This window comes from Oncorhynchus tshawytscha, linkage group LG06 (genome assembly GCF_018296145.1).
Source record: "Oncorhynchus tshawytscha isolate Ot180627B linkage group LG06, Otsh_v2.0, whole genome shotgun sequence".
Classification (NCBI taxonomy): Eukaryota; Metazoa; Chordata; class Actinopteri; order Salmoniformes; family Salmonidae; genus Oncorhynchus; species Oncorhynchus tshawytscha.
The window spans coordinates 47,076,504-47,102,634 of NC_056434.1; the positions used below are offsets into that span (position 1 = coordinate 47,076,504).

Genomic DNA, 26,131 nt, shown 5'->3' on the forward strand with positions numbered 1-26,131 from the left:
GCTTCTGACCCGCTGGGAATGTGATGAAAGAAATAAAAGCTGAAAGAAATCATTATTTCTACTATTATTCTGACATTTCACATTCTTAAAATAAAGTGGTGATCCTAACTGACCTAAAACAGGGAATTTTTACTAGGATTAAATGTCAGGAATTGTGAAAAACTGAGTTTAAATGTATTTGGCTAAGGTGTATGTAAACTTCCGACTTCAACTGTATACTGTAGCTAAGAAAGTAATGCTAAGTGTATGTTGCGTAGTAAACTGTTAGTAGCCTCACCCTAATAATTTGGTCATTTTCCCCTCCTAATTTTGCCTACTGTTCTGACTTGGTGGTGCACATGTAGCCTATAGCCTGTTTTAGAGAAATGTAATCATTGCATATTGTAAGAGCTTTCATTGTCTGCTTATATACCCCCTTTATTTATCCTACGGTTCTGACTTGGTGTACAGGAAGAATACTGTAAGAATGTCTTCATCTTTAATGATGCATTGCCTCGTCTCCATATGCCATATTTTCTACATCTCAATTGTCAGTAGAAACCACATTTGTTTAAGCAAGTCAGCCATATCAGCTATGTTTTTTAAAGGGCAGTAAATGAGGCTGAATGAACTGTTTAGCTGCCAGACAAGGCAAGGCAGTGGTAAGTTGTTGGGACTCTGCCGTTGGGACAGCTTTATGTAGGGCCTAACAGTCTGTGGGTACCGTTTGTCACCGTTATAGGGCAATTCATGTATTGTTTAGTGTTGTGTGGTGTAATGGCTTTGCTGGCATGCGTCTAAAAATATATATTTTTTGCGCCACCAAGATGTACATGCTAAAATCGCCAGTGGTTTGGTTTACGTTGTTGAACATAGCATGAATGATTAAAAAATCTCACAAAAAACTGGTATGAATGATATAATCAGCCGGAAGTATTATTGTATTGAATGACTGGTATTCATCCATTAAAGGTTGGAAACGCATTTTTTGTGGGCGGAAACCCCCAGTACGGTTGATATCATATTCACCAAGCAAATACCGTCAACAATGTCACGTTTTCTATCGCTCATGTACTTTACGCAAGTCTTTTGCGTAATCTGCTACGCAAGATAGTAGCTTTCACTCAAAGGACATTTAAATGGCTACACTGTATAGCACCCACTGTATATTGGATCGCGCAATACGAATAGTAACATTGTTTATATGTACGTTGTAACAAACCGCGCTTGAGTCGACTCTGCTTTGCAACTGCGTTGTAATTTGGACCCGAATCTATTTGCTGTGTACCCTTTGGAACAGTCAAAATGAACGAGGAGGAAGACTTTTTGCAGAAAACAAGGCAGGGGTTTGAAGATCTCTGTCGAGCTTTGAATATGGACGAGGAGGCGAGCAACGAAGCATGGAAGAGCTACGAAAACATAAGCAAAAATTACACATTAGAGGTAAATATGTTTTGCTTTGTATATTGTACAGTAATATACATTTAGCCATTTTGGCAACCGGTTTACCACAGGCTTCACTTGCAGAATAGCATTGCCTCTACCTTTCACGACCGACATTTTACGTCGTCTCATTTCATATTTAAAGACGCAGCTTGTATTACGTTTGTAGTTTTACAGAAATATTTGATATAAAACTCCATTATTTGTGATATTTTTCTGTGGAAAGGGGAGGAGTTTACCGGTCTGAATTTACCGGTCTGTGTCAGTTTTAGAGGCGGACCAATCTCATGGTTTAGAATAGGACAAGGTTAACTGGGGTCAGAGGTTCTCAACCTTTTTCCCCCCAGGGCGCCTTTTTTCACATTTAAAAAATGTCACTACAACATTTTGTTTATCGAGATACCTCATACTAAATACACCACCAGCTTGATTTTTTTATTTTATTTGAGGGACCAAGGAAAAGGGTTTTGTTTTTGAAGCTAATTTCCTGCAAACTACATAGTTTAACAAGACATCATGACATCTTTTAGGTTGGCTCTTTATTTAGGTAGGCTCTTTAATGATGCTTACTGTAAATAAACTCTAGACCCTATTTCCCCAAATGTTATTCCGCTGCCAAATATGTTTATTAAGATAATTTATATGAACTCTCTATTTAATGATGCATATCCTCTATTACATAAAGTGAATAGATCAATTGATAGCGACAGAGTCACACATTGTATAAGATTGCTTCCCATGCAAAGTCCCATTTCTTTGACTCCTTGACTTTAGAAGGTTGTTGCTCAGCTTCTGAATGTCATTGAGACAAATATATTCCCCCATGTGCATTAGAGTCAAGTCTTCCTCTCTCATTTTACCTCTTGTTTTTAGCTTAAAGCATCGTACGTAGATTTATTATTTATTATTTTTAGATCAGTATAAAAACAAACAAAAAATTACTCCTCAAATCAAGGAAGGTCCCGCACCTCCCAACGGAACATTGCCGCCCCATATGGGGGCGCACCCTCTAAGTTGGCAACCCCTGGTCTAGAAAAGGGGGCGCTGCTCTTTGGTCCTAACACTGAATGATCCAGCTTACTTGATATTTTTTTTAAATATGGTAGAGTTATGAATATCAGGGTTGTTATAATAAAGTCTGCATTGTGCATGTGCCTTATTCACAAACCTTTCCTCATAAGGGTTAGCCATCTGCTGTATCTGTGTATGGTTTATTTGGAGGTGGTTTGACAGAAAATTAGGAATAGGGATTACAGAAGAAACCACTAGAGGGGAGAATTTCTAACATGGCCTATCTCCTCTCTGGCCCCACCAGCTCTAACTAGTATCCTTAATAGTGAGATAGAGCCTGGGACAGAAAAAGTAACCCCCCCCCCCTCTCTCGCTTTCTCCATCCCCCTTTCTTACAGGGCAGTGAGCTACACTGGTTAGCCTGTGCTCTCTATGTGGCCTGCAGGACAGCCATACCAACGGTGGGTAAGGGCACCGCGGAGGGAAACTATGTCTCTCTGACCAGGATCCTCAGCTGTTCAGAACAAAGGTGCGTATGCCCAGGCACAAGTCCCTATGGTCCGGTTTCCCGGATACAGATTAAGCCTAATCCTAGACTAATAAAGCATGTTCAATGGAAATTATACATAAAACGGGCCTCTTAGTCTAGGACTAGGCTTAATCTGTGTCCAGCCTTAAATGTGCCCCACTTCATATATACAGTGGGGCAAAAAAGTATTTAGTCAGCCACCAATTGTGCAAGTTCTCCCACTTAAAAATATGAGAGGCCTGTAATTTATATTATAGGTACACTTCAACTATGAGAGACAAAATGAGAAGAAAAAAAATGCAGAAAATCAAATTGTAGGATTTTTAATGAATTGATTTGCAAATTATGATGGAAAATAAGTATTTGGTCACTTACAAACAAGCAAGATTTCTGGCTCTCACAGACCTGTAACTTCTTCTTTAAGAGGCTCCTCTGTCCTCCACTCGTTACCTGTATTAATGGCACCTGTTTGAACTTGTTATCAGTATAAAAGACACCTGTCCACAACCTCAAACAGTCACACTCCAAACTCCACTATGGCCAAGACCAAAGAGCTGTCAAAGGACACCAGAAACAAAATTGTAGACCTGCACCAGGCTGGGAAGACTGAATCTGCAATAGGTAAGCAGCTTGGTTTGAAGAAATCAACTGTGGGAGCAATTATTAGGAAATGGAAGACATACAAGACCACTGATAATCTCCCTCGATCTGGGGCTCCACGCAAGATCTCACCCCGTGGGGTCAAAATGATCACAAGAACGGTGAGCAAAAATCCCAGAACCACACGGGGGGACCTAGTGAATGACCTGCAGAGAGCTGGGACCAAAGTAACAAAGCCTACCATCAGTAACACACTACGCCGCCAGGGACTCAAATCCTGCAGTGCCAGACGTGTCCCCCTGCTTAAGTCAGTACATGTCTAGGCACGTCTGAAGTTTGCTAGAGAGCATTTGGATGATCCAGAAGAAGATTGGGAGAATGTCATATGGTCAGATGAAACCAAAATATAACTTTTGGGTAAAAACTTAACTCGGCGTGTTTGGAGGACAAAGAATGCTGAGATGCATCCAAAGAACACCATACCTACTGTGAAGCATGGGTGTGGAAACATCATGCTTTGGGGCTGTTTTTCTGCTAAGGGACCAGGACGACTGATCCGTGTAAAGGAAAGAATGAATGGGGCCATGTATCGTGAGATTTTGAGTGAAAACCTCCTTCCATCAGCTAGGTCATTGAAGATGAAACGTGGCTGGGTCTTTCAGCATGATAATGATCCCAAACACACCGCCCGGGCAACGAAGGAGTGGCTTCGTAAGAAGCATTTCAAGGTCCTGAAGTGGCCTAGCCAGTCTCCAGATCTCAACCCCATAGAAAATCTTTGGAGGGACTTGAAAGTCCGTGTTGCCCAGCAACAGCCCCCAAACATCACTGCTCTAGAGGAGATCTGCATGGAGGAATGGGCCAACATACCAGCAACAGTGTGTGAAAACCTTGTGAAGACTTACAGAAAACGTATAACCTCTGTCATTGCCAACAAAGGTTAAATAACAAAGTATTGAGATAAACTTTTGTTATTGACCAAATACTTATTTTCCACCATAATTTGCAAATAAATTCATTAAAAATCCTACAATGTGATTTTCTGGATTTTTAAAAATCTAATTTTGTCTGTCATAGTTGAAGTGTACCTATCATGAAAATTACAGGCCTCTCTCATCTTTTTAAGTGGGAGAACTTGCACAATTGGTGACTGACTAAATACTTTTTTGCCCCACTGTAACTTACTAATGGACTTTCACACAAAGTCCTCCATAGATTTGCATAGCAGTCCATATGGTTTCTTGCTTAGTTCTTGGATTCTGATTCCAACCTGGTTATTTGTGTAATGCTGAACAAGGACCCACACATCTACTAACAACATAACTGTCCTATGTAATATATAATTTATTGAACTGGAAAATACTGTCAATTCTCAAAGAGTTGCCCTGTTTCTGATTGCAGCCTCATTGAGTTCTTTAACAAGATGAAGAAATGGCAGGACATGGCAAGTCTGCCCCAAGAATTTTGCCAGAGCACGGAGAAGCTGGAGAGGAATTTCACAATTTCCGCCGTCATCTTCAAGAAATATATCCCCATATTTAAAGCCATCTTTAAGGCACCCTCTGACGACCCACCCAGAGTCCACAGGAGCCGCAAACAGAGGTGAGTTAGTTGTTGATACTGTAGCTCGCTATGAAGTTCTGACAAATCACTATTTTCTACAATAGTTTGACCACTCTTGAACAAAGCCAAGTAGATGTGTGCACTCACTACTGTAAGTTGCTCTGGATAAGATCATCTGCTAAATGGCTAGAATGTACAAATGGAATTGTTTCCATCCTGGTGCCAGCCAGATCGTGAGATCTCTGAGCACAGCGGTCAGTCTCCTTGACCAGACTGACCGCCGACTTATTCTGATTTAGGCGCCATCCCTGCACCGTCGCTGAAGTCTTCAACTTCTGCTGGATTCTGTTTGTCAACGCTAAAGGTGAGTACTTTTGTTTCGTTCATGGCAAAAGACAGGAAAAGAGGGGGAGGACAGAGGGGAAAGGACTAGGGATCAGTGGGGTCCTGGGAAAAGGGATCGAAGGCTATGTGAAGTGATCACTATTTGGTTACTCACAAAGTATAACTGACATTGGGCACTGGGCATGCCAAGGACTGCACTGAGTTGTTGGCATCAGCAGGAGAACAGAGGCCAGGGCAAATAGATGTCACTGGTTGGTATGGCAACTGCTCGGCGTCTGACCGCAAGTTGCTACAGAGGGTAGTGCGTACGGCCCATTATATCACTGGGGCCGAACTTCCTGCCATCCATGACCTCTATACCAGTTGGTATCAGAGGAAGGCTCTGAAACTTGTCAAAGACTGCAGGCACCCAAGTCATCGACTGTTCCCTCTTCTACCACACGTCAAGTGGGTACCGGAGCACCAAGTCTGTGACCAAAAGGCTCCCGAACAGCTTCTACCCCCAAGCCATAAGACTGCTGAACAGTTAATCAAAATACCCAGACTATTTACATTGCCCCCTTTTATTATTTATTTATTTATCTTCATTATTTTGCACTGACATCCTTGCACTGGCTCTATGCACACTCACTAGACTCTACACTCTTAGAAGAAAATGTGCTATCTAGAACCTTAAAGGGTTCTTCGGCTGTCCCCGTAGGAGAACCCTTTGAATAAATATGTTTGGTTACAGGTTAATCCCTTTTGGTTCCAGGTAGAACCCCTGTCCCCAGAGGGTTCTACATGGAACCCAAATGAGTTCTACCTGAACCAAAAAGGGTTCTGCCTGGAACCAAAAAAGGGTTATTCTATGGGGACTACCGAAGAACTCTTTTGGAACCCTTTTTTCTAAGTGTCCTCACACATACTACACTGAATTTGATTTGATTTTACTAGTTTTGTTAATTGAATTAGGTGAAAGGTGACTTTGGTAAGTATACTGTGATATCCATTGTTCTTTAGACGTAGTTGAAATAATCAAAATCGAGGTTTGAGGCTACCAGCACTACTCTGCTGTCAACACGAGACATCTCTATCTTTCAGATCAATTCATTTCAACAAGCTTTATTGTTAGGACCAGATCATTGTGCCAAACTATCTTTGTGTCTTAGAAAAGCAGTGTAAAATCCTACTTATTATTATTATGATTATTTTAATGTCTCTTCTCTCTCCCTCCCCTGCCAGGAAACTTCCCTATGATTAGTGATGACCTGGTGAACTCATACCACCTGCTGCTGTGTGCTCTGGACCTGGTTTTCTCCAACGCTCTGCTGTGTAACACCAGGAAGGAGCTGCTCAACCCCAACTTCAAAGGTGACCTCCCGGCCCAAACCGATATCCCCTCCCTATCCTACCATCTCTCACCCCCTATGCATACAGTACATTCGGAAAGTATTCCTACCCCTTGGCTTTTTCCACATTTTGTTACATTATCAATCTACACACAATACCCCATAATGACGAAGTGATAATAGGTTTTTAGATTTTTTTAAACATTTATTATTATTATTATTATTTAAATACCTTATTTACATAAGTATTCAGACCCTTTGCTATGAGACTAGAAAATGAGCTCAGGGTCATCCTGTTTCAATTGATCATCCTTAAGATGTTTCTACAACTTGATTGGAGTCCACCTGTGGTGAATTCAATTGATTGGACATGATTTGGAAAGGCACACACCTGTCTATATAAGGTCCCACAGTTGACAGTACATGTCAGAGCAATAACCAAGCCATAAGGTCGAAGGAATTGTCCGTAGAGTTCCTAGACAGGATTGTGTCGAGGCACAGATCTGGGAAGGGTACCAAAAATTTCTGCAGCATTGAACGTCCCCAAGAACACATTGGCCTCCATCATTCTTAAATTGCAGAAGTTTGGAACCACCAAGACTCTTCCTAGAGCTGGCCGCCTGGCCAAACTGCGCAATCGGGGGAGAAGGGCTTTGGTCAGGGAAGTGACCAAGAACCCGTTGGTCACTCTGGCAGAGTTCCTCTGTGGAGATGGCTGTCCTTCTGGAAGGTTCTCCCATCACTGCAGCACTCCACCAATCAGGCCTTTATGGTAGAGTGGCCAGACAGAAGCCCCTCCTCAGTAAAAGGCACATGACAGCCCGCTTGGAGTTTGCCAAAGGGCACTTAAAGGACTCAGACCATGAGACAAAATATGATCTGGTTTGATGAAATCTTTGGCATGAATGCCAAATGTCATGTTTGGAAGAAACCTGCTACCATCCCTACAGTGAAGCATGGTGGTGGCAGCATCATGCTGTGGGGACGTTTTTCAGCGACAGGAACTGGGTGACTAGTCAGGATCAAGGGAAAGATGAACAGAGCAAAGTACAGAGAGATCCTTGATGAAAACCTGCTCCAAAGCGCACAGGACCTCAGACTGGGGCGAAGGTTCATCTTCTAACAGGACAACGACCCTAAGCACACAGCCAAGACAACACCGGAGTGGCTTCAGGACAAGTCTCTGAATGTCCTTGAGTTGCCCAGCCAGAGCCCGGACTTGAACCCAATCAAACATCTCTGGAGAGATGAGAGATCCAACCCGACAGAGCTTGAGAGGATCTGCAGAGAAGAATGGGAGAAACTCCCCAAATACAAGTGTGCCAAGCTTGTAGCATCATACCCAAGAAGACTCATGGCTGTAATTGCTGCCAAAGGTGCTTCAACAAAGTGCTGAGTAAAGGGTCTGAAAACTCATGTAAATCTGATATTTCAGTTTAAAATGTATTACATTTGAAAAAATGGCAAAAAAAACTGTTTTTGTTTTGTCATTATGGGGTATTGTGTGTAGATTTATGGGGGGGGGGGGCAATGTAATCCATTGTAGAATAAGGCTGTAACGTAACAAAATGTGGAAAAAGTCAAGGGGTCTGAATACTTTCTGAATGCACTGAATATACCCTCCCTATAGATAACAACATTCATAGTATCCAACCAGTATCCGTGCATGTGTACGTGTGTGCAGGCATGCATGCATACATGTGTTGTTACTCACATGATCCGTACGTAGAGTATGTTCAATCTCTGTGGTCCTTTTCCGTGTTACTGCATAGTTACTGTAATACCTTATCACTTGCATCTAATGCAGGAAGCTGCTATGTCTCGTCTGATCTACAGGCCTTCCTGAGGACTTCAACAGTAAGGACTACAAGCCTACTGCGGGGCCTTACTGCTTCATAGAACAGCTGTGTGAACTGCATGATGGCCTGGTGCTGGAGGCCAAGGGGGTCAAGGAACACTTCTGGAAACCGTTCATCAAGAGGCTCTTCCATAAGAAGGTTAGGCACACACACCTCAGTCCTACACACACACACACACACACACACACACACCTCAGTCCTACACACACACACACACACACCGTAGTCCTACACAATCTACTTGTCTGCCTTGTCTCATCATGGATTTTCTGTGTCATCAACAGATTCTCAAAGGGAAAGAAGATAGCTTGACTGGCTTCTTCGATCCTATGAATTTTGGAGACAGTTTGTAAGTCAATCCTTATTTTGTCTCTCTTCACAGAGCAGATATTGATAGTCTTTTGAGTAATATTCAACGTTTCATATACACTGAGTGTACAAAACATTAAGAACACCTGCTCTTTCCATGAAATAGACTGACCAGGTGAAAGCCATGATCCCTTATTGATGTCACTTAAATCCACTTCAATCAGTGTAGATGAAGGGAAGATAGGTTAAAGAATGATTTTTAAGCCTGGAGACAATTGAGACGAATTTAGGCTGTTCTGAGGGTCAATGTGTTCCTAGTGCTCGGTATACTGTATTTGTGTGTGTTTGTCTAGTGCGTCCATGGGGCGTGTGTACGAGGAGCATGTTCTAGCCACAGGGGGTCTGGATGAGAGGATCTTCCTGGGAGAGGGGGCCAATGAAGACATTGGCACACCAGGCCCCTGTCTCTGTGTGGGAGTAAAGAACCAGGACGCCTCCGCATACAGACTCTACAGCAGTCTGACTGTAAGACGCACACACACACACATTATTATAATATTATTATACATTATTGCTTGTTATATATGAAACGTGCTGCTGTTATTATGATTACTGTAACACATAAACGCACATGCACGTCTTGTGTCTGAGTTTGGATTCAATGAAAATGTACAGTAATCCCTTTGCTATGTCCCCTTGGTGTGTCCTGTAGGCCTCGGCCTTGAAGGTGTCTACTCCCCTGACGGGTCTTAAGTATGTCCAGGACAACTGTCTGGGCACGCCGGTATCTACAGCCATGCAGAGTGTTGGCCGACTCCACAGCCTGCTCACAGGACTCAAACACCGCCCCAGTGGCAGACTCACAGACTTACTGAGGTATTGCACACAATACAAATAATAAAATATATTCTAAGCTGCACACAACCACACCAGTGGCCCAGAACATTTTTAATGGGGTGGCCAAGGTGGAGCACAGACCCAGTTTTGTGGGGCCAAAACATTTTTAACCTTAATCGAAGCAAGGTGGATATAAAAAATATATATATATAATTCTGATGGTTCAGCGCATGAAATGCTTCAGCTTAGGTTTGGTACATTTCCCTGTTCAATAAATCATAAATCAATTAAACCAAAAGCCTTGTTATAGTGTTTGCATTCAAGGTTGTGATTTTATATAAGGGTATTAGCATACCGTAGTAAATTCTCTTGAAAGTGGCATCCAAAGTGCTTATTATACCATGACATTTAGGGGGTCTCTATTTTTTTTAACAGGACCTCCTATGTGTGTACTTTGTTTTTGATGGACTTCATGGTAAAGACATGTAATTTAACTGTAAAAATGTGTTACCTTTTAATGTGTCATGAACACAACCAGTTTTCCCCCGATTGTCTTAACAAATCACTTCAAAATGTAGGTTACCTATGCACTTTCGTCTACTCCAAAATAAGTCTAGCATCCGAACAGTGCACTGTGCACCCACCACTTGAATGGAAAGGGACATCCTATTACAAACACCATCAGTATAATGACATTCAGCCTATAAAGTGGTGTGTATTCATGGATGCCAAAGGAAGCCAGGCGTCCCCCAAAAATGTTACAATAAAAAAATAAAACCTTTTTCTAATGCGATTTCTCATTTGTGTCTATCCATGTTTCATCATTCTCCTTCGATTTACAAGAGGCTGAGTCTAATTCAACAGAGAAAGCATCCGAGCGAGGCAAACAGCACCCCTCCATCTTAGTATCTGTAGCCCATGTATCTGATGCTGTCTGGTCAAAAATAATATGACATGTCATACTCTTTTTGGCCAGATGGCATCAGATACATGAGCTACACATACAAAGACAGAGGGGCGCTGTTTGCCCCTGCTCGTATTGTATTCTTTCTCCGGTGAGATTGATGAGTCTTGCTGAAGGTGTGCATCTCTGGAGGGGCCACTTGGGTGGCCAGTCAGATTCCACATTCTGTGTGTGTGTGAACCACATACAGATTGTTATTATTTAGTGTTTTATGTATTGGAAAGGCCTTACCTTTTCAAATACTCACCCATCCTTATATTGTTACCACACGGAAGAGTTCAGTTGTCTATTTTCATTTCAGGTTGTTAGTATTTGAGCCATGAAAGGTGTTATAACAGTGTAAGGGGTGTAAGTATGAGTTTGGAGGGTGATTTATCAGTAACTGTCTCTGTCTTGTTCCAGGGCGTGTGCCAGAGACCCAAGTGAGACCATCTCCACTAGGCTGAAGGACATGTGCCAGGTCTATTGTCAGCACTTTGAGGGCAAAGGGGAGGAGAACGCAGGACTGGGGAAAGACATCGCAGTGAAGTACTTCCGCCTGGCGGAGGCGCTCTACTATAAAACCCTGGAGGCCGTCATTGACCAGGAGAAAGAGAGACTGGGCGACACGGACCTCTCTGTGAGTCCCACCTGCGCTGCCCTGCTAGCTCAGCTCAGTTTGCTGTAGCTAACTAGAAATTGCACACACATTTCCCATTGACGTCAAAGCATGATTTATGCAAAGGTCCAAGTTACGGTATTGTATTTTCAGAGTGTACAAAACATTGGGAACACCTGCTCTTTCCATGACAGACTGACCAGTTGAATCCAGGGGAAAGCTATGATCCCTTATTGATGTCACTTGTTAAATCCACTTCATTCAGTGTAGATGAAGGTGAGGAGACGGGTAAAAGAAGGATTTTTAAGCCTTGAGACAATTGAGACATGGATTGTGTATGTGTGCCATTCAGAGGGGGAATGAGCAACACAAAATATTTCAGTGCCCTTGAATCGGGTATAGTAGTAGGTGCCAGGCGCACCGGTATGAGTATGTCAAGAACTGCAACACTGCTGGGTTTTTCACGCTCAACAGTTTCCCGAGTGTATCATGAATGGTCCACCACCCAAAGGACAACCAGCCAACTTGACACAACTGTGGGAAGCATTGGAGCCAACATGGGCCAGTATCTCTGTGGAGCGCTTTAGACTCCTTGTAGAGTCCATACCCAGACGAATTGAGGCTGTTCACAAGGCAAAACGGGGTGCAACTCAATATTTGGAAGGTGTTCCTAATGTTTTGTACACAGTATATGTTTAAATTTGGCTCTATGTTGAGATATTGCATGTTATGACACTTTCATCTCTGCCAGTCCTGCTTGTAAAATATGGAAAATAATTTGTTCTCTATGGTGGATGAGCAATAAACCCTTTGTTCTGTTGTGTGTCCTTAGGGTATTCTGGAGCAGGATGTGTTCCAGCGCTCTCTGCTGGCCTGCTGTCTAGAGATTGTCATCTTCTCCTACCGACCCCCAGGGGACTTCCCACGAGTCATACACATCTTCCAGCTCCCCGCATACCACTTCTACAAGGTACATGCTTGTACTTATATCTGTATTGTGTGTTTGTATGTGTGATTGTCCTAGTCACGAGAGTGTGTGTTAGTCATGAGTGTGTTTTATTTATTTGATTTATTTCACCTTTATTTAACCAGGTAGGCTAGTTGAGAACAAGTTCTCATTTGCAACTGCTACCTGGCCAAGATAAAGCATAGCACTTCGACACATACATCCAGACAGAGTTACATATGGGATAAACAAAACATAGTCAATAAAACAGTAGAACAAAAGAAATCCAAAAGTCTATATACAGTGAGTGCAAATGAGGTAAGATAAGGGAGTTAAGGCAATAAATAGGCCATGGTGGCGAAGTAATTACAATATAGCAATTACACACTGAAATGGTAGATGTGCAGAAGATGAATGTGCAAGTAGAGATACTGGGGTGCAAAGGAGCAAGATAAATAAATACAGTATGGGGATGAGGTAGGTAGATAGATAGGTGGGCTATGTACAGGTGCAGTGATCTGTGAGCTGCTCTGACAGCTGGTGCTTAAAGCTAGTAAGGGAGATATGAGTCTCCAGCTTCAGAGATTTTTGCAGTTTGTTCCAGTCATTGGCAGCAGAGAACTGGAAGGAAAGACAACCAAAGGAGGAATTGGCTTTGGGGGTGACCAGTGAGATATACCTGCTGGAGCTCGTGCTAAGAGTGGGTGCTGCTATGGTGACCAGTGAGCTGAGAATAGGCGGGGCTTTACCTAGCAGAGACTTGTAGATAACCTGCAGCCAGTGGGTTTGGCGATGAGTATGAAGCGAGGGCCAACCAACGAGAGCGAACAGGTCGCAATGGTGGGTAGTGTATGGGGCTTTGGTGACAAAACTGATAGCACTGTGATAGACTGCATCCAGTTTGTTGAGTAGAGTGTTGGAGGCTATTTTATAGATGACATCACCGAAGTCAAGGATTGGTAGGATGGTCAGTTTTACGAGGGTATGTTTGGCAGCATGAGTGAAGGATGCTTTGTTGTGATATAGGAAGCCGATTCTAGATTTAATTTAGGATTGGAGATGCTTAATGTGAGTCTGGAAGGAGAGTTTACAGTCTAACCAGACATCTAGGTATTTGTAGTTGTCCACGTATTCTAAGTCAGAGCTGTCCAGAGTAGTGATGCTGGATGGGCGAGCAGGTGCGGGCAGTGATCGGTTGAAGACCATGCATTTAGTTTTACTTGCATTTAAGAGCAGTTGGAGGCCACGGAAGGAGAGTTGTATGGCATTGAAGCTCGCCTGGAGGTTAGTTAACATCGTGTCCAAAGAGGGGCCAGAAGTATACAGAATGGTGTCGTCTGCATAGAGGTGTATCAGAGAATCACCAGCAGCAAGAGCAACATCATTGATGTATACAGAGAAGAGAGTCGGCTTGAGGATTGAACCCTGTGGCACCCCCATAGAGACTGCCAGAGGTCTGGACAACAGGCCCTCTGATTTGACACACTGAACTCTGTCTGAGAAGTCGTTGGTAAACCAGGCGAGGCAATCATTTGAGAGTCCAAGGCTGTCGAGTCTGCCAATAAGAATGTGGTGATTGACAGAGTCGAAAGCCTTGGCCAGGTCGATGAATACTGCTGCACAATAATGTCTCTTATCGATGGCGGTTATGATGTCGTTTAGAACCTTGAGCATGGCTGAGGTGCACCCATGACCAGCTCTGAAACCAGATTGCATAGCGGAGAAGATATGGTGGGATTCGAAATGGTCGGTAATCTGTTTGTTAACCTGGCTTTCGAAGACCTTATAAAGACAGGGTAGGATAGATATGGGTCTGTAGCAGTTTGGGTCTAGTGTGTCACCCCCTTTGAAGCGGCAGCTTTCCAATCTTTAGGAATCTCAGACGATACGAAAGAGAGGTTGAACAGGCTAGTAATAGGGGTTGCAACAATTTTAGCAGATAATTTTAGAAAGAGAGGGTCCAGATTGTCTAGCCCGGCTGATTTGTAGGGATCCAGATTGGAGAAATGGTGGGGGCTTTGGCGGATTGCTGTGGAGGGTGCCGGGCAGTTGACCGGGGTAGGGGTAGCCAGGTGGAAAGTATGGCCAGCCGTTGAGAAATGCTTATTGAAATTCTCAATTATAGTGGATTTATCGGTGGTGACAGTGTTTCCTAGCCTCAGAGCAGTGGGCAGCTTCCTTCGATACACATGTAGTGTCCCAGAACTTTTTTGAGTTAGTACTACAGGAAGCAAATTCTGTTTGAAAAAGCTAGCCTTAGCTTTCCTAACTGCCTGTGTATATTTGTTCCTAACTTCCCTGAAAAGTTGCATATCACAGGGGCTATTCGATGCTAATGCAGATGTTTTTGTGCTGGTCAAGAGCAGACAGGTCTGGAGTGAACCAAGGACTATATCTATTTCTAGTTCTAAATGTTTTGAACGGGGCATGCTTATTTAAGATGGTGAGGAAGGCACTTTTAAAGAATAGCCAGGGATGAGGTCAATGTCATTCCAGGATATCCCGGCCTGGTCGATTAGAAAGGCCTGCTTGCAGAAGTGTTTTAGGGAGCGCATGACAGTGATGAGGGGTGGTCGTTTGGTCGCAGACCCATTACGGATACAGGCTATGTGTGTGACTAGACAGTATGTAACTTTCTCCCCTTTTTGTCTGTGTGTGTTTGTGCATGCGTGCTTCCGTGCGTGCGTTCATGCATATCTGTGTAATATATCTCAGGTGATTGAGGTGCTGGTACGGGCAGAGCAGGGCTTGTTCAGGGAGGTAGTGAAGCATCTCAACCAGGTGGAGGAGCAGGTCCTGGAGAGCCTGGCCTGGAGGGGGGGATCCCCGCTGTGGGACAGCGTCAGGGAGGCCAAGAACCAGCCACCAGCTTGCCAGGAGGTAGGACATCCACAGCACCCCTCCTTATCCCCACCCTACTCATCACGTGCACAGCTAAGAAAATGGTGCCAAGTTTCACTTCTCGCACACATGCCGAATCATTTGGCCCCAAAGTAACTCTGAAATCAATGTCTTGAAAAAGGTGGACTGGACGGAAATCAGAACAAAATAACAATCTTTCTCATTGATGTTCAGGTGATGCCACCGCAGCACCTGGAGGATGGGAATGGAGACAGCAGTGCTGGCAGTGCCCCTCTCTTCCCTAACAACCATGGCACTGACCTAAGCACCAACAGTGGTGGGAAAGGTTAGTCATTTAGCTTGTTAGCTAGTCAGGAGGTCAATTTGTCTGTCAGTTGTGCAATAACTCATTCAAATAGTCAGTCAGTCAACAGGTTGTAGTCAGTTGGTTACCTCCTCCCTCCCCCTCTCCTCTCCCCACTTCGCCACAGGTGTTTCTCCCTCTCCCACCACCCTGTTGGACCGCTACAGCTCCCCGCCCACGGGCTCGGCCAGGAGACGGCTGTTTGTGGACGCTTCCTTCGATACCCCATCGGACCCCTCCTCCACCACCACCACCACCACCGTCAGGACCTCCCAGGCCATCGTCACCACCACCATCCCTGCTGGACAGACAGTGGTCACTATGGCAACAGCCACGGTTACCGCTAACAATGGACAGACGGTCACCATACCCGTGCAAGGTGACGTTTGCAGATTCATTACTGTACAGTATGACATTATGGTTTTCTGTACACCTTTGCCCCTACTGCCAAATGATACTGTATATGACTCCTATATGCATTGTATAGTGGGGTTTCTGACTGATGCAGGTTATTAATGAGAAATCTCATGCCCTCTGACCTCTGCAGGAATAGCCAATGAGAATGGGGGCATCACCTTCATCCCTGTCCAGGTGAGTGTGACGGGACAAGGCACGGCCATGCTCCAGCCCCTCTCTGCCCAGTCCCTGACTGGCACTTTGACCAGCCAACCACAGACCACCACTACCCTGAACAGTCCTGCCCCACAGGGCAGCCCCGCCACCAGTAAACCAATCAAGAAGCTGGCAGCCCAGGTCCTGTCCACTAACAAGCCTCAGAAAAAGGGTTCCCTCTCGCTGTTCTTCCGCAAGGTAAGGGCACACAAACATATTCTCCATTTGTCACTGAATTTAAAGGGATAGTTCAGGCACGTTAGAAATATAACTCATCTCATCTTTTGGATAGGGAGGAAGTATACTGAACAAAAATATAAACGCAACATGTAAAATGTTGGTCCCATGTTTCAAGAGCTGGAATAAAAGGTCCCCAGAAATGTTCCATGTGCACAGAAAGCTTATTTCTCTCAAATTTTGTGTACATATTTGTTTAAACCCCTGTTAGTGAGCATTTCTCCTTTGCCAAGATAATCCATTCACCTGACAGGTGTGGCATATCAAGAAGCTGATTAAACAGCATGATCGTTACACATGTGCACCTTGTACTGAGTTTTGTCACAACACAATGCCACAGATGTCTCAAGTTGAGGGAGCATGCAATTGACATGCTGACTGCAGGAATGTCCACCAGAGCTGTTGCCAGGAAATTGAATGTTCATTTCTCTACCACAAGCCGCCTCCAACAGTGTTTTAGAGAATTTGGCAGTACGTCCAACTGACCTCACAACTGCAGACCACATGTAACCACGCCAGCCCAGGACCTCTACGTCCGGCTTCTTCACCTGCAGGATCGTCGACAGCTGATGATACTGAGGAGTATTTCTGTCTGTAATAAAACCCTTTTGTGGGTTAAAACTTATTCTGATTGGCTAGGCCTGGCTCCCAAGTGGGTGTGCCTATCCCCTCCCAGGCCCACCCATGGCTGCACCCCTTTCCAGTCATGTGAAATCCATATATTAGGGCCCAATTAATTTATTTCAATTGACTGATTTCCTTATGTGAACTGTAACTCAGTAAAATCTTTGAAATTGTTGCATGTTGCGTTTCAAATTTTTGTTCAGAATAGTTTAAATCCATCCTAGTATTCTGTTTCTGCCCTCTGTGCCATATGCGGCCAGTTTCAACCCTACCTTTTAAGAACCCCACAACTGTAGCATTTCATACCATGAATGATGGATTTTTGCTTGAGTTTATAGACTTAAACCCTGGTACTGTTTTGTGCCTGCTCTGTACCACCAACAGGTGTACCACATGGCCAGTGTGCGTCTGAGAGACTTGTGTGCCAAGCTGGACATCTCTAGTGAGCTGAGGAGGAAGATCTGGACGTGTTTTGAGTATTCCCTGGTGCAATGCACAGAGCTCATGATGGACCGACACCTAGACCAGCTCCTCATGTGTGCAGTTTACGTCATGACCAAGGTAGGGTTAGAGTGTGTGTGTGGGGGGGGGATGTCAGTCCCTCCAGGATTTCATCGAACTTTGTTTGTGATCGTTGTGGGCCAAAATGCTTGATTTTGCTGCGGCAATGTGAAAGGATTTTGTCACGAAAATGCACTGACGAGGGAAACATTTGTTGGCGTGTTGCTTGATTGAACCATTTATGCGGTAAAAGTGTTGTGATTGGTTAAAATTGCGAGCCCTCTTTTTGTAGTGTGGTGATCCGACAGTTATATGCGATAATATTGCGATGATTTGACTGTTTTATGTAGTAATAGTGTGGCGATTGGTCAAAATTGCGCAGAATCGCAAAATCCTGGACAGATTGGGATTGTTTGTGTGGGAAGTGGGATATGGATGTGCGTGCGTGCATGGTGTGTATAAACTGTGGGTGTGTAAGGTCGCAGGAAGTGTGTGTAGCATGCTGTGTATATGTGTTTCTACTGTTGTGCAGGTGACCAAAGAGGACAAGTCTTTCCAGAACATCATGAAGTGCTACCGCTCTCAGCCCCAGGCCAGCAGCAGCGTGAGTACTGTTAGTAGGGCCTTATGCAATGATGTACAGTACATTTGGAAAGTATTTAGACACGTATGTGTGTATATATACGTACCAGTCAAAAGGTTGGACACACCTACTCATTCATCCCCTCTGATGAATAATGGCGCCGGAGGGAATGGCTGCCTAACTAACTGCTATTTTTTAAATGTTTTTGTTGTCTTGTTTGTAACTTTTCTTAAAATTATTATTTTGTACAAAATGTTGCTGCTACCGTCTTCTATGACCGAAATGAGCTTCTGGACATCAGAACAGCGATTACTCACCTCGAACTGGACAAAGATTTTTTCTTTAATGAGTCCGACGCGAAGGATATACTGCTTTCTCGAGACCAGACCCAAACTCCCAACATTTGCGTGAAGAAAAGATGGAGAAAAAGGGGGTGGAGGTCAGGCTCCCTTCTGATAATTCGTAGGCAAATGAGTAAACTTCCGCTACCGTCTGTACTTTTGGCCAACATGCAATCGCTGGAAAATAAAATCGATGATCTACGATTTAAGAATATCCTACCAACTGGACATAAACTGTAATATCTTATGTTTCACCGAGTTGTGGCTGAACGACGACACAGATACTATAGAGCTGGCTGGGTATTCCTAACAGCGGCAGGACTGAGAAGCTACGTCTATTAAGAGGAGGGGCAGGGGTGTGTGTCTGTTTGTAAATAACAGCTGGTGTGCGATTTCTAATATTAAAGAAGTCTCAAGGTATTACACACCTGAGGTAGAGTACCTCATGATAAGCTGTAGACCACACTAGCAAGAGACTTCTCATCTATATTATTCATAGCTGTCTATTTACCACCACAAACTGATGCTGGCACTAAGACCACACTCAACGAGCTGTATAAGGCCATAAGCAAACAGGCGCTCCTAGTGGCTGGGGACCTTAATGCAGGCAAACTTATCCATTTTACCAAATTTCTACCAGCATGTCACGTGCAACCAGAGGGGGAAAAAAACTCCACTAAACCACCATTATTCCACACACAGAGACGCATACAAAGCTCTCCCTCGCCCTCCTTTTGCCAAATCTGAACATAATTCTATCCTTCTGATTCCTGCTTACAAGCAAAAACTAAAACAGGAAGTACCAGTGACTCTCTCAATACGGAAGTGGTCAGATGACGCAGATGCTACAGGACTGTTTTGCTAGCACAGACTGGAATATCTTCCGGGATTCATCCAATGGCATTGAGGAGTATACCACCTCAGTCACCGGCTTCATCAATAAGTGCATCGACAATGTCGTCCCAACAGTGACCGTACGTACATATCCTAACCAGAAGCCATGGATTACAGGCAACATCCGCTTCGAGCTAAAGGCTAGTGTGGGACATTAATCCCGCTACGCCCTCAGACAAGGAACGGGACACTAATCAGGGCGCTTATAAGAAATCCCGTTACGCCCTCAGACGAACTATCAAACAGGCAAATCACCAATACATTGAATCCTACTACACCGGCTCTGACGCTCGTCGGATGTGGCAGGGCTTGAAAACTATTACAGACTACAATGGGTAATCCAGCCACGTGCTGCCCAGTGACAGAAGTCTACCAGATGAGGTAAATTGCCTTTTTAGCTCGCTTTGAGGCAAGCAACACTGAACCGTACATGAGAGCACCAGCCGTTCCGGACAATTGTGTGATCACGCTCTCGATAGTCGATGAGAGCAAGACGTTTAAATAGGTCAACATTCACAAAGTCGCAGGGCCAGACGGATTACTAGGACGTGTAGTCAAAGCATGCGCGGACCAACTGGCAAGTGTCTTCACTGACATTTTCAATCTCTCCCTGACTGAGTCTGTAATACCTACATGTTTCAAGCAGATCACTATAGTCCATGTGCCAAAGGAAGCGTCGATAGCCATGAAGTGCTTTGAAAGGCTGGTCATGGCTCACATCAACACCCTAGGAAACCCTAGACCCACTCCAATTTGCATACCACCCCAACAGATCCACAGATGAGGCAATCTCAATCGCATTCCACACTGCCCTTTCCCACCTGGACAAAACAAACACCTATGTGAGAATGCTGTTCATTGACTACAGATCAGTGTTCAACACCATAGTGCCCACAAAGCTCATCACTAAGCTAAGGAACATGGGACTAATCACCTCTGTAACTGGATCTTGGACGTCCTGACGGCCCGCCCCCAGGTGGTAAGGGTAGGCAACAACCCATCTGCCACGCTGATCCTCAACACTGGGGCCCCTCAGGGGTCCGTGCTTTGTCTCCTCCTGTACTCCCTGTTCCACCATGGCCAAACACGACTCCAACACCATCATTAAGTTTGCTGACGACACAACAGTGGTCACCTGATCACCGACAATGATGAGACAGCCTATAGGGGGAGGTCAGAGACCTGACAGTGTGGTGCCAGGACAACAACCTCTCCCTCAATATGATCAAGACAAAGGAGCTGGAAAAGGAAACAGGAAAAGGCGGGCCGAACAAGCCCCCATTATCATCGATGGGGCTGTAGTGGAGCAGGTCGAGAGTTTCAAGTTCCTTGGTGTCCACATCACCAATGAACTATCATGGTCCAAAGGTGAAGAGGGCACGAGAACGCCTTTTACCCCTCAGGAGACTGAAAATATTTGGCATGGGTCCCCAGATCCTCCAAAATATCTACAGCTGCACCATCAAGAGCATCCTGACGGGTTGCATCCCCGCCTGGTATGGCAACTGCACCGCCCTCAACCGTAAGGCTCTCCAGAGGGTAGTGAGGTCTGCACAACGCATCACCGGGGGCAAACTACCTGCCCTCCAGGACACCTACACCACCCGATGCTACAGGAAGGCCATAAAGATCATCAAGGACATCAACCACCCGAGCCACTGCCTGTTCACCCCGCTGTCATCCAGAAGGCGAGGTCAGTACAGGTGCATCAAAGCTGGGACCGAGAGACTGAAAAACAGCTTCTATCTCAAGGCCATCAGACTGTTAAACAGCCACCACTAACATTGAGTGGCTACTGCCAACACACTGTCAATGACACTGACTCTACTCCAGCCACTTTAATCATGGGAATTGATGGGAAATTATGTAAATATATCACTAGCCACTTTAAACAATGCTACCTTATATAATGTTACTTACCCTACATTGTTCATCTCATATGCATACGTTGATACTGTACTCTATATCATCGACTGCATCCTTATGTAATACATGTATCACTAGCCACTTTAACTATGCCACTTGGTTTACATACTTATCTCATATGTATATACTGTACTCGATATCATCTACTGTATCTTGCCTATGCTGCTCTGTACCATCACTCATTCATATATCCTTATGTACATATTCTTTATCCCCTTACACTGTGTATAAGACAGTAGTTTTTTTTTGGAATTGTTAGTTAGATTACTTGCTCGTTATTACTGCATTGTCGGAACTAGAAGCACAAGCATTTCGCTACACTCGCATTAACATCTGCTAACCATGTGTATGTGACAAATAAAATTTGATTTGATTTGATTTGATTTACATAGGGTACTACAGAGGCTAGTGCCTACGGCCCAATACATCACTGGGGCCAAGCTTCATAGGGCTAAATCCATATTATGGCAAGAACAGTTCAACAACATGTTTTTGGTTACTACATGATTCAATGTGTTATTTCATAGTTTTGATGTGTTTACTATTATTCTACAATGTAGAACACAGTAAAAGTAAAGTAAAAAACTCTTGAATGAGTAGGTGTCCAAATTTTATATATATATATATATATGTGTGTGTGTGTGTTTACCTCACATATAATTTAAAAGTATGTATTAAGGTGTCTGTAATAGAATGAACTTGGCAAAAACAAATGTAGACATTAATAAAGACAGTCCTATAGCTTCCAAAATATTTTTGACAATGGTGTGGGAGTGGCAAGATGGAGGTGTGTTGGCATCAACACAGCGCCCCCTATCAGTCATCTAGTGTATAGCTCTTATGGCTAGGGCCAGGAGATTTTCCTGACCTGACCAGGAAAAACTTTAAGCCCTAGTCTGAGGCAAAAGTACTGTGACAGCGTCACTGTTTCTTCCCCCTTTGGACACTGGATTATGTTCACAAATAGTGCTAATGCTGTCAAGGAACCACTCAGAGGTGGCACCACAGGTCCCAGAGTTGTGTGGCATTTTTTTTTTTATCTAGTGCCCTTGGTTTTTCCTGATCTGGTAACCTAACCAGGTAGAACTCTGGACCTTACACGGTATGACGTGATTAATCTGTTGTAAAATTGTTTAATACGGGCTTTGATGGATCAGAGTTTTTCTAGTAAGGTCACATGGTTTTAAAAATACTCCTGGAACAACTCCTGGCCTCAGAGTGGATGAAAACCCTGTCAAACTGCAGCAACCTTGAACCTGTTCATATTAATTATATTTTAAAGAAGGACAAGGGGGGGGTTCTTATATGCAGACAGTGAAAACAACATGATTGGAAAATAAAACTCAGTGCTGAGCTTGCTTTATGCAGGTGTGCGTCGTAAATCCTGCCCTATGCAACTGTAGGCCAAGTAAGAAATGTTCTCAGATTGTCATAGTAGGCTAGGCTATAGACCATTTTCCAGTACACGACACACCGACGTCCCAAACTCCTGCGCACGACTCTTGGTGGCAGTAAGAAAGCCATCGCCATCTGTGCCCATTCAACATAGCCTAAGATTTAACTTTTTATTACTTCTCATACACTTACAATGATGTTTTGATTCGCTAAGTCGCTAAGATTATAGTTGGTTGTGATCTTTGCAAAATAACTAGTTTGGACGCAGCAGTTGAAAGCTAGAATGCTAATGCATTGATATATGCTTAAGCAAATTAAGCAAAAAAAAAAGCTTAAGCTAGCCAAAGAGCCATTTTACAGGTTGAAGTGTTTAAACATTTTTTTAAAAGTATAATGCAGTTGATTTACAATGATGACAAAAATATTATATTAGGCAGGACATTCAATCAAGCCTTAAAATCCAATTATGATCCAAAATTAGTGTGAAATGCACTCATAATCAACACGTAAATTAGAGGCTTCTTTTGCTGGCGTTCTATTAGAACTCCCTTGTTCTGCCACCATCTTGCGCGCATCGCCCTCATGCTGGAATGTTTGCAAAAACAGAAAGGGGTCTATGCAGCTGCTGTTGTTAGTAGCCTACAGTTGATTAGACTGAAAAATGGACTCCTTTCTATGTAATACAGCGTGTAAGATCGCTAATGTTTAGGTGTATAGGCTGCTACGTTTATGTAAGAGTTTCTGCTTGTGTCTGTCAGGGGTGATGCTTGCTAAATAAATACCGGAGGAACGTGGAGAGAGCGCCTTGAGTGTTGTTCCCGGCCCGGCGTGACCCGCGATTTCCATGAATCTGATTGGTCAAGACACGCAAAGAGCCTACGGCAGCACTCCGATGTGAAGGACAGATAAATTGTGTGCAAATTTACAAATCATGAGGCAAATCGGTCCAAAAAACAGCACTTGTCCTCCTTTTTTAATGCTTTGCGTCGATGTATTAAACTGATTGAAAAGTGCAAATTACACCTCACCACACGTTTTCCGGCAGCCCTGGAACCACTGGTTGTGTGTGATTTTCTTTACCAGGTCTACCGGAGTGTGTTGATCTCTGGGAAGAAGAAACGTCTCTTGGGCAGCAGTGTGGGAAACACACAGAACTCTCCCACAGACAACAGCCAGAAGCAGGGTAAGAACACACACACACACACATACACTGTGTTAGATCTGGGTTACATGTTGAGACGCAAACTCTTTCCTGGACCTCTTCTGCCCTCCCTCGGTCTATTTCCCCCCTCCCTCACTCTTTACCCCCTTCAGGGAGTGGAGACAGCAGCCCGGTGCCCATGTGTTCCACCAGCACCCTACCTGCCTCGCAGCCTGGCAGCATTCCATCCACCCCCACCCTGGCCCCCTCCACCTCCTCATCCCTCCCTCCCTCCCAGGAGCAGGATAAGGAGGGGGGAGTGGTGGGGGAGGAGGAGCGAGGAGACCTCATCCACTTCTACAACCGGGTCTACATCAAACAGATGCGTCACTTTGCCCTCCGCTACTCGCCCAGCTCGCCCTCTGCAGGGGTGAGTGAGTGAGAGGGAGGGAGCGGGTGGGGGGAGCTTGGGATGGGGGTTGCAAGGGAGGAAATGAGAGAAAGATAGGAAAGGGAGAGATGAAAGAGGAGAAAAAGTAGGAGTTTTGTTTACAAACTTAGAAGAAAAGAAAATCCCACACACTGCTCTTGCTAGTATCTTTACAAACTTCACTCTATTCTGCAAACCTATTGGTTAAAAGCAAGAGAGGATAGAGGTAGAGAGTGAGGGATGGAGAGGAAAATGACATTAACAAATGTAATGTATGTTTTGAATAGGTATCTGCCTATGCTCTTATAATGTTTTTGTGACAGGTACAGTCTCCTCCCCTGTGCCCGTACCCCTCCCTGAGGACCAGCTCCCCTCGCAGGGTCCTTCTGTCCCACAACCACTCGATCTACATCTCCCCCCACAAGACTACTGGAAGCCCCCCCACCCCCTCCACAACCGCACGGGACAAGATCTTCTACTACATCTGCAGCAGCCCATCCAACGTGAGTCACAAGTACATACACATACTCATGCACACAATGTATGCTGGTTAACGTTGATTCAGCACAGTACTTTTCAAACCCTGACAGTGAGTCTTTAATCATACCATACGATGATGTGATGATGATGAACCCCCCCTGACCTGTGTCTATGATTTCTATCTCTGTCTGTGCAGCGCCTGGCGGAGATCAACAGTATGATCCGCACCGGGGAGACACCCACCAAGAAGCGCAGCATGCAGCTTGAGGAAGAGCCATCGCCCAAGAGGGTGTGTCCAGACAACCAGACGGCCCTGCTCCGCAGATTACAGGACGTGGCCAACGACCGTAGCTCCTCCCACTGAGGCAGGACACAACCCCTTCAGGCCACACCACAGGCTGAAGTCGCTAGTCACTAGATGGTCATGATAGAAAGGAACATTTTGGCAAGATAATAAATATCAACATTTTATGAGCATATATTTGTTTTTCATTTAGGGGTAAGGACAGGCGTAAGGTTAGTTGTTAGTGTTCATGGTCAGTGGTTGGTAGTTCTTATGATTTGTGTCTAGAAAGTACCATACTTCTGTCCATGGCCAGATTGTGATGAACGACTCAATTATTTTATCACCATGGCAATAAGACTAGTTGGTTGTTTTAGCAACAAAACCGATGCGTGCGCGATTATGGTGCAGAACAGACGGGGTTGGCTTAATTGTTGACATGTCAACTATATTTCGTCTCCAATGTTTATTGAAAACATATATACAATTGAAGTCGGAAGTTTACATAAACTTAGGTTGGAGTCATTAGAACTCATTTTTTCAACAACTCCACAAATGTATTGTTAACAAACTATAGTTTTGGCAAGTCGGTTAGGACATCTACGTTGTGCATGACACAAGTAATTTTTCCAACAATTGTTTATAGACAGATTATTTCACTTATAATTCACTGTATCACAATTCCAGTAGGTCAGAAGTTTACATACACTAAGTTGACTGTGCCTTTAAACAGCTTGCAAAATTCCAGAAAATGATGTCATGGCTTTAGAAGCTTCCGATAGGCTAATTGACATCATTTGAGTCAATTGGAGGTGTACCTGTGGATGTATTTCAAGGCCTACCTTCAAACTCAGTGCCTCTTTGCTTGACATCATGGGAAAATCAAAATAAATCAGTCAAGACCTCAGATAATAAATTGTAGACCTCCACAAGTCTGGTTCATCCTTGGGAGTAATTTCCAAATGCCTGAAGGTACCGCGTTCATCTGTACAAACAATAGTACGCAAGTATAAACACCATGGGACCACGCAGCTGTCATACCGCTCAGGAAGGAGACGCGTTCTGTCTCCTAGAGATGAACGTACTTTGGTGCGAAAAGTGCAAATCAATCCCAGAACAACAGCAAAAGACCTTGTGAAGATGCTGGAGGAAACGGGTACAAAAG

The 26,131-nt window shown here is 44.2% G+C and overlaps 1 protein-coding gene across 2 annotated transcripts; it reads left to right on the forward strand.

The window, feature by feature from the left end:
* Nucleotides 1–1,081: 1,081 nt before the first annotated feature.
* LOC112252634 (retinoblastoma-like protein 2) lies at nucleotides 1,082–25,545 on the forward strand. Of its 2 annotated transcripts, none has more exons than XM_024424061.2 (21): nucleotides 1,082–1,422; nucleotides 2,832–2,962; nucleotides 4,964–5,164; nucleotides 5,425–5,489; nucleotides 6,695–6,823; nucleotides 8,638–8,798; nucleotides 8,945–9,009; nucleotides 9,323–9,494; nucleotides 9,682–9,845; nucleotides 11,173–11,389; nucleotides 12,201–12,338; nucleotides 15,030–15,194; nucleotides 15,390–15,501; nucleotides 15,647–15,898; nucleotides 16,067–16,329; nucleotides 17,377–17,553; nucleotides 18,026–18,097; nucleotides 23,716–23,815; nucleotides 23,947–24,203; nucleotides 24,533–24,706; nucleotides 24,880–25,545. In XM_024424061.2, exons 1-21 carry the CDS (start codon nucleotides 1,285–1,287, stop codon nucleotides 25,045–25,047), a joined length of 3,321 nt encoding a protein of 1,106 aa, XP_024279829.1. In that variant the 5' UTR covers nucleotides 1,082–1,284; the 3' UTR covers nucleotides 25,048–25,545. The 2 variants fall into 2 exon arrangements, with proteins under 2 accessions (XP_024279829.1, XP_024279828.1); XM_024424060.2 differs by having other exon boundaries at nucleotides 1,083–1,422; nucleotides 24,527–24,706.
* The last annotated feature ends 586 nt before the right edge of the window (nucleotides 25,546–26,131 follow it).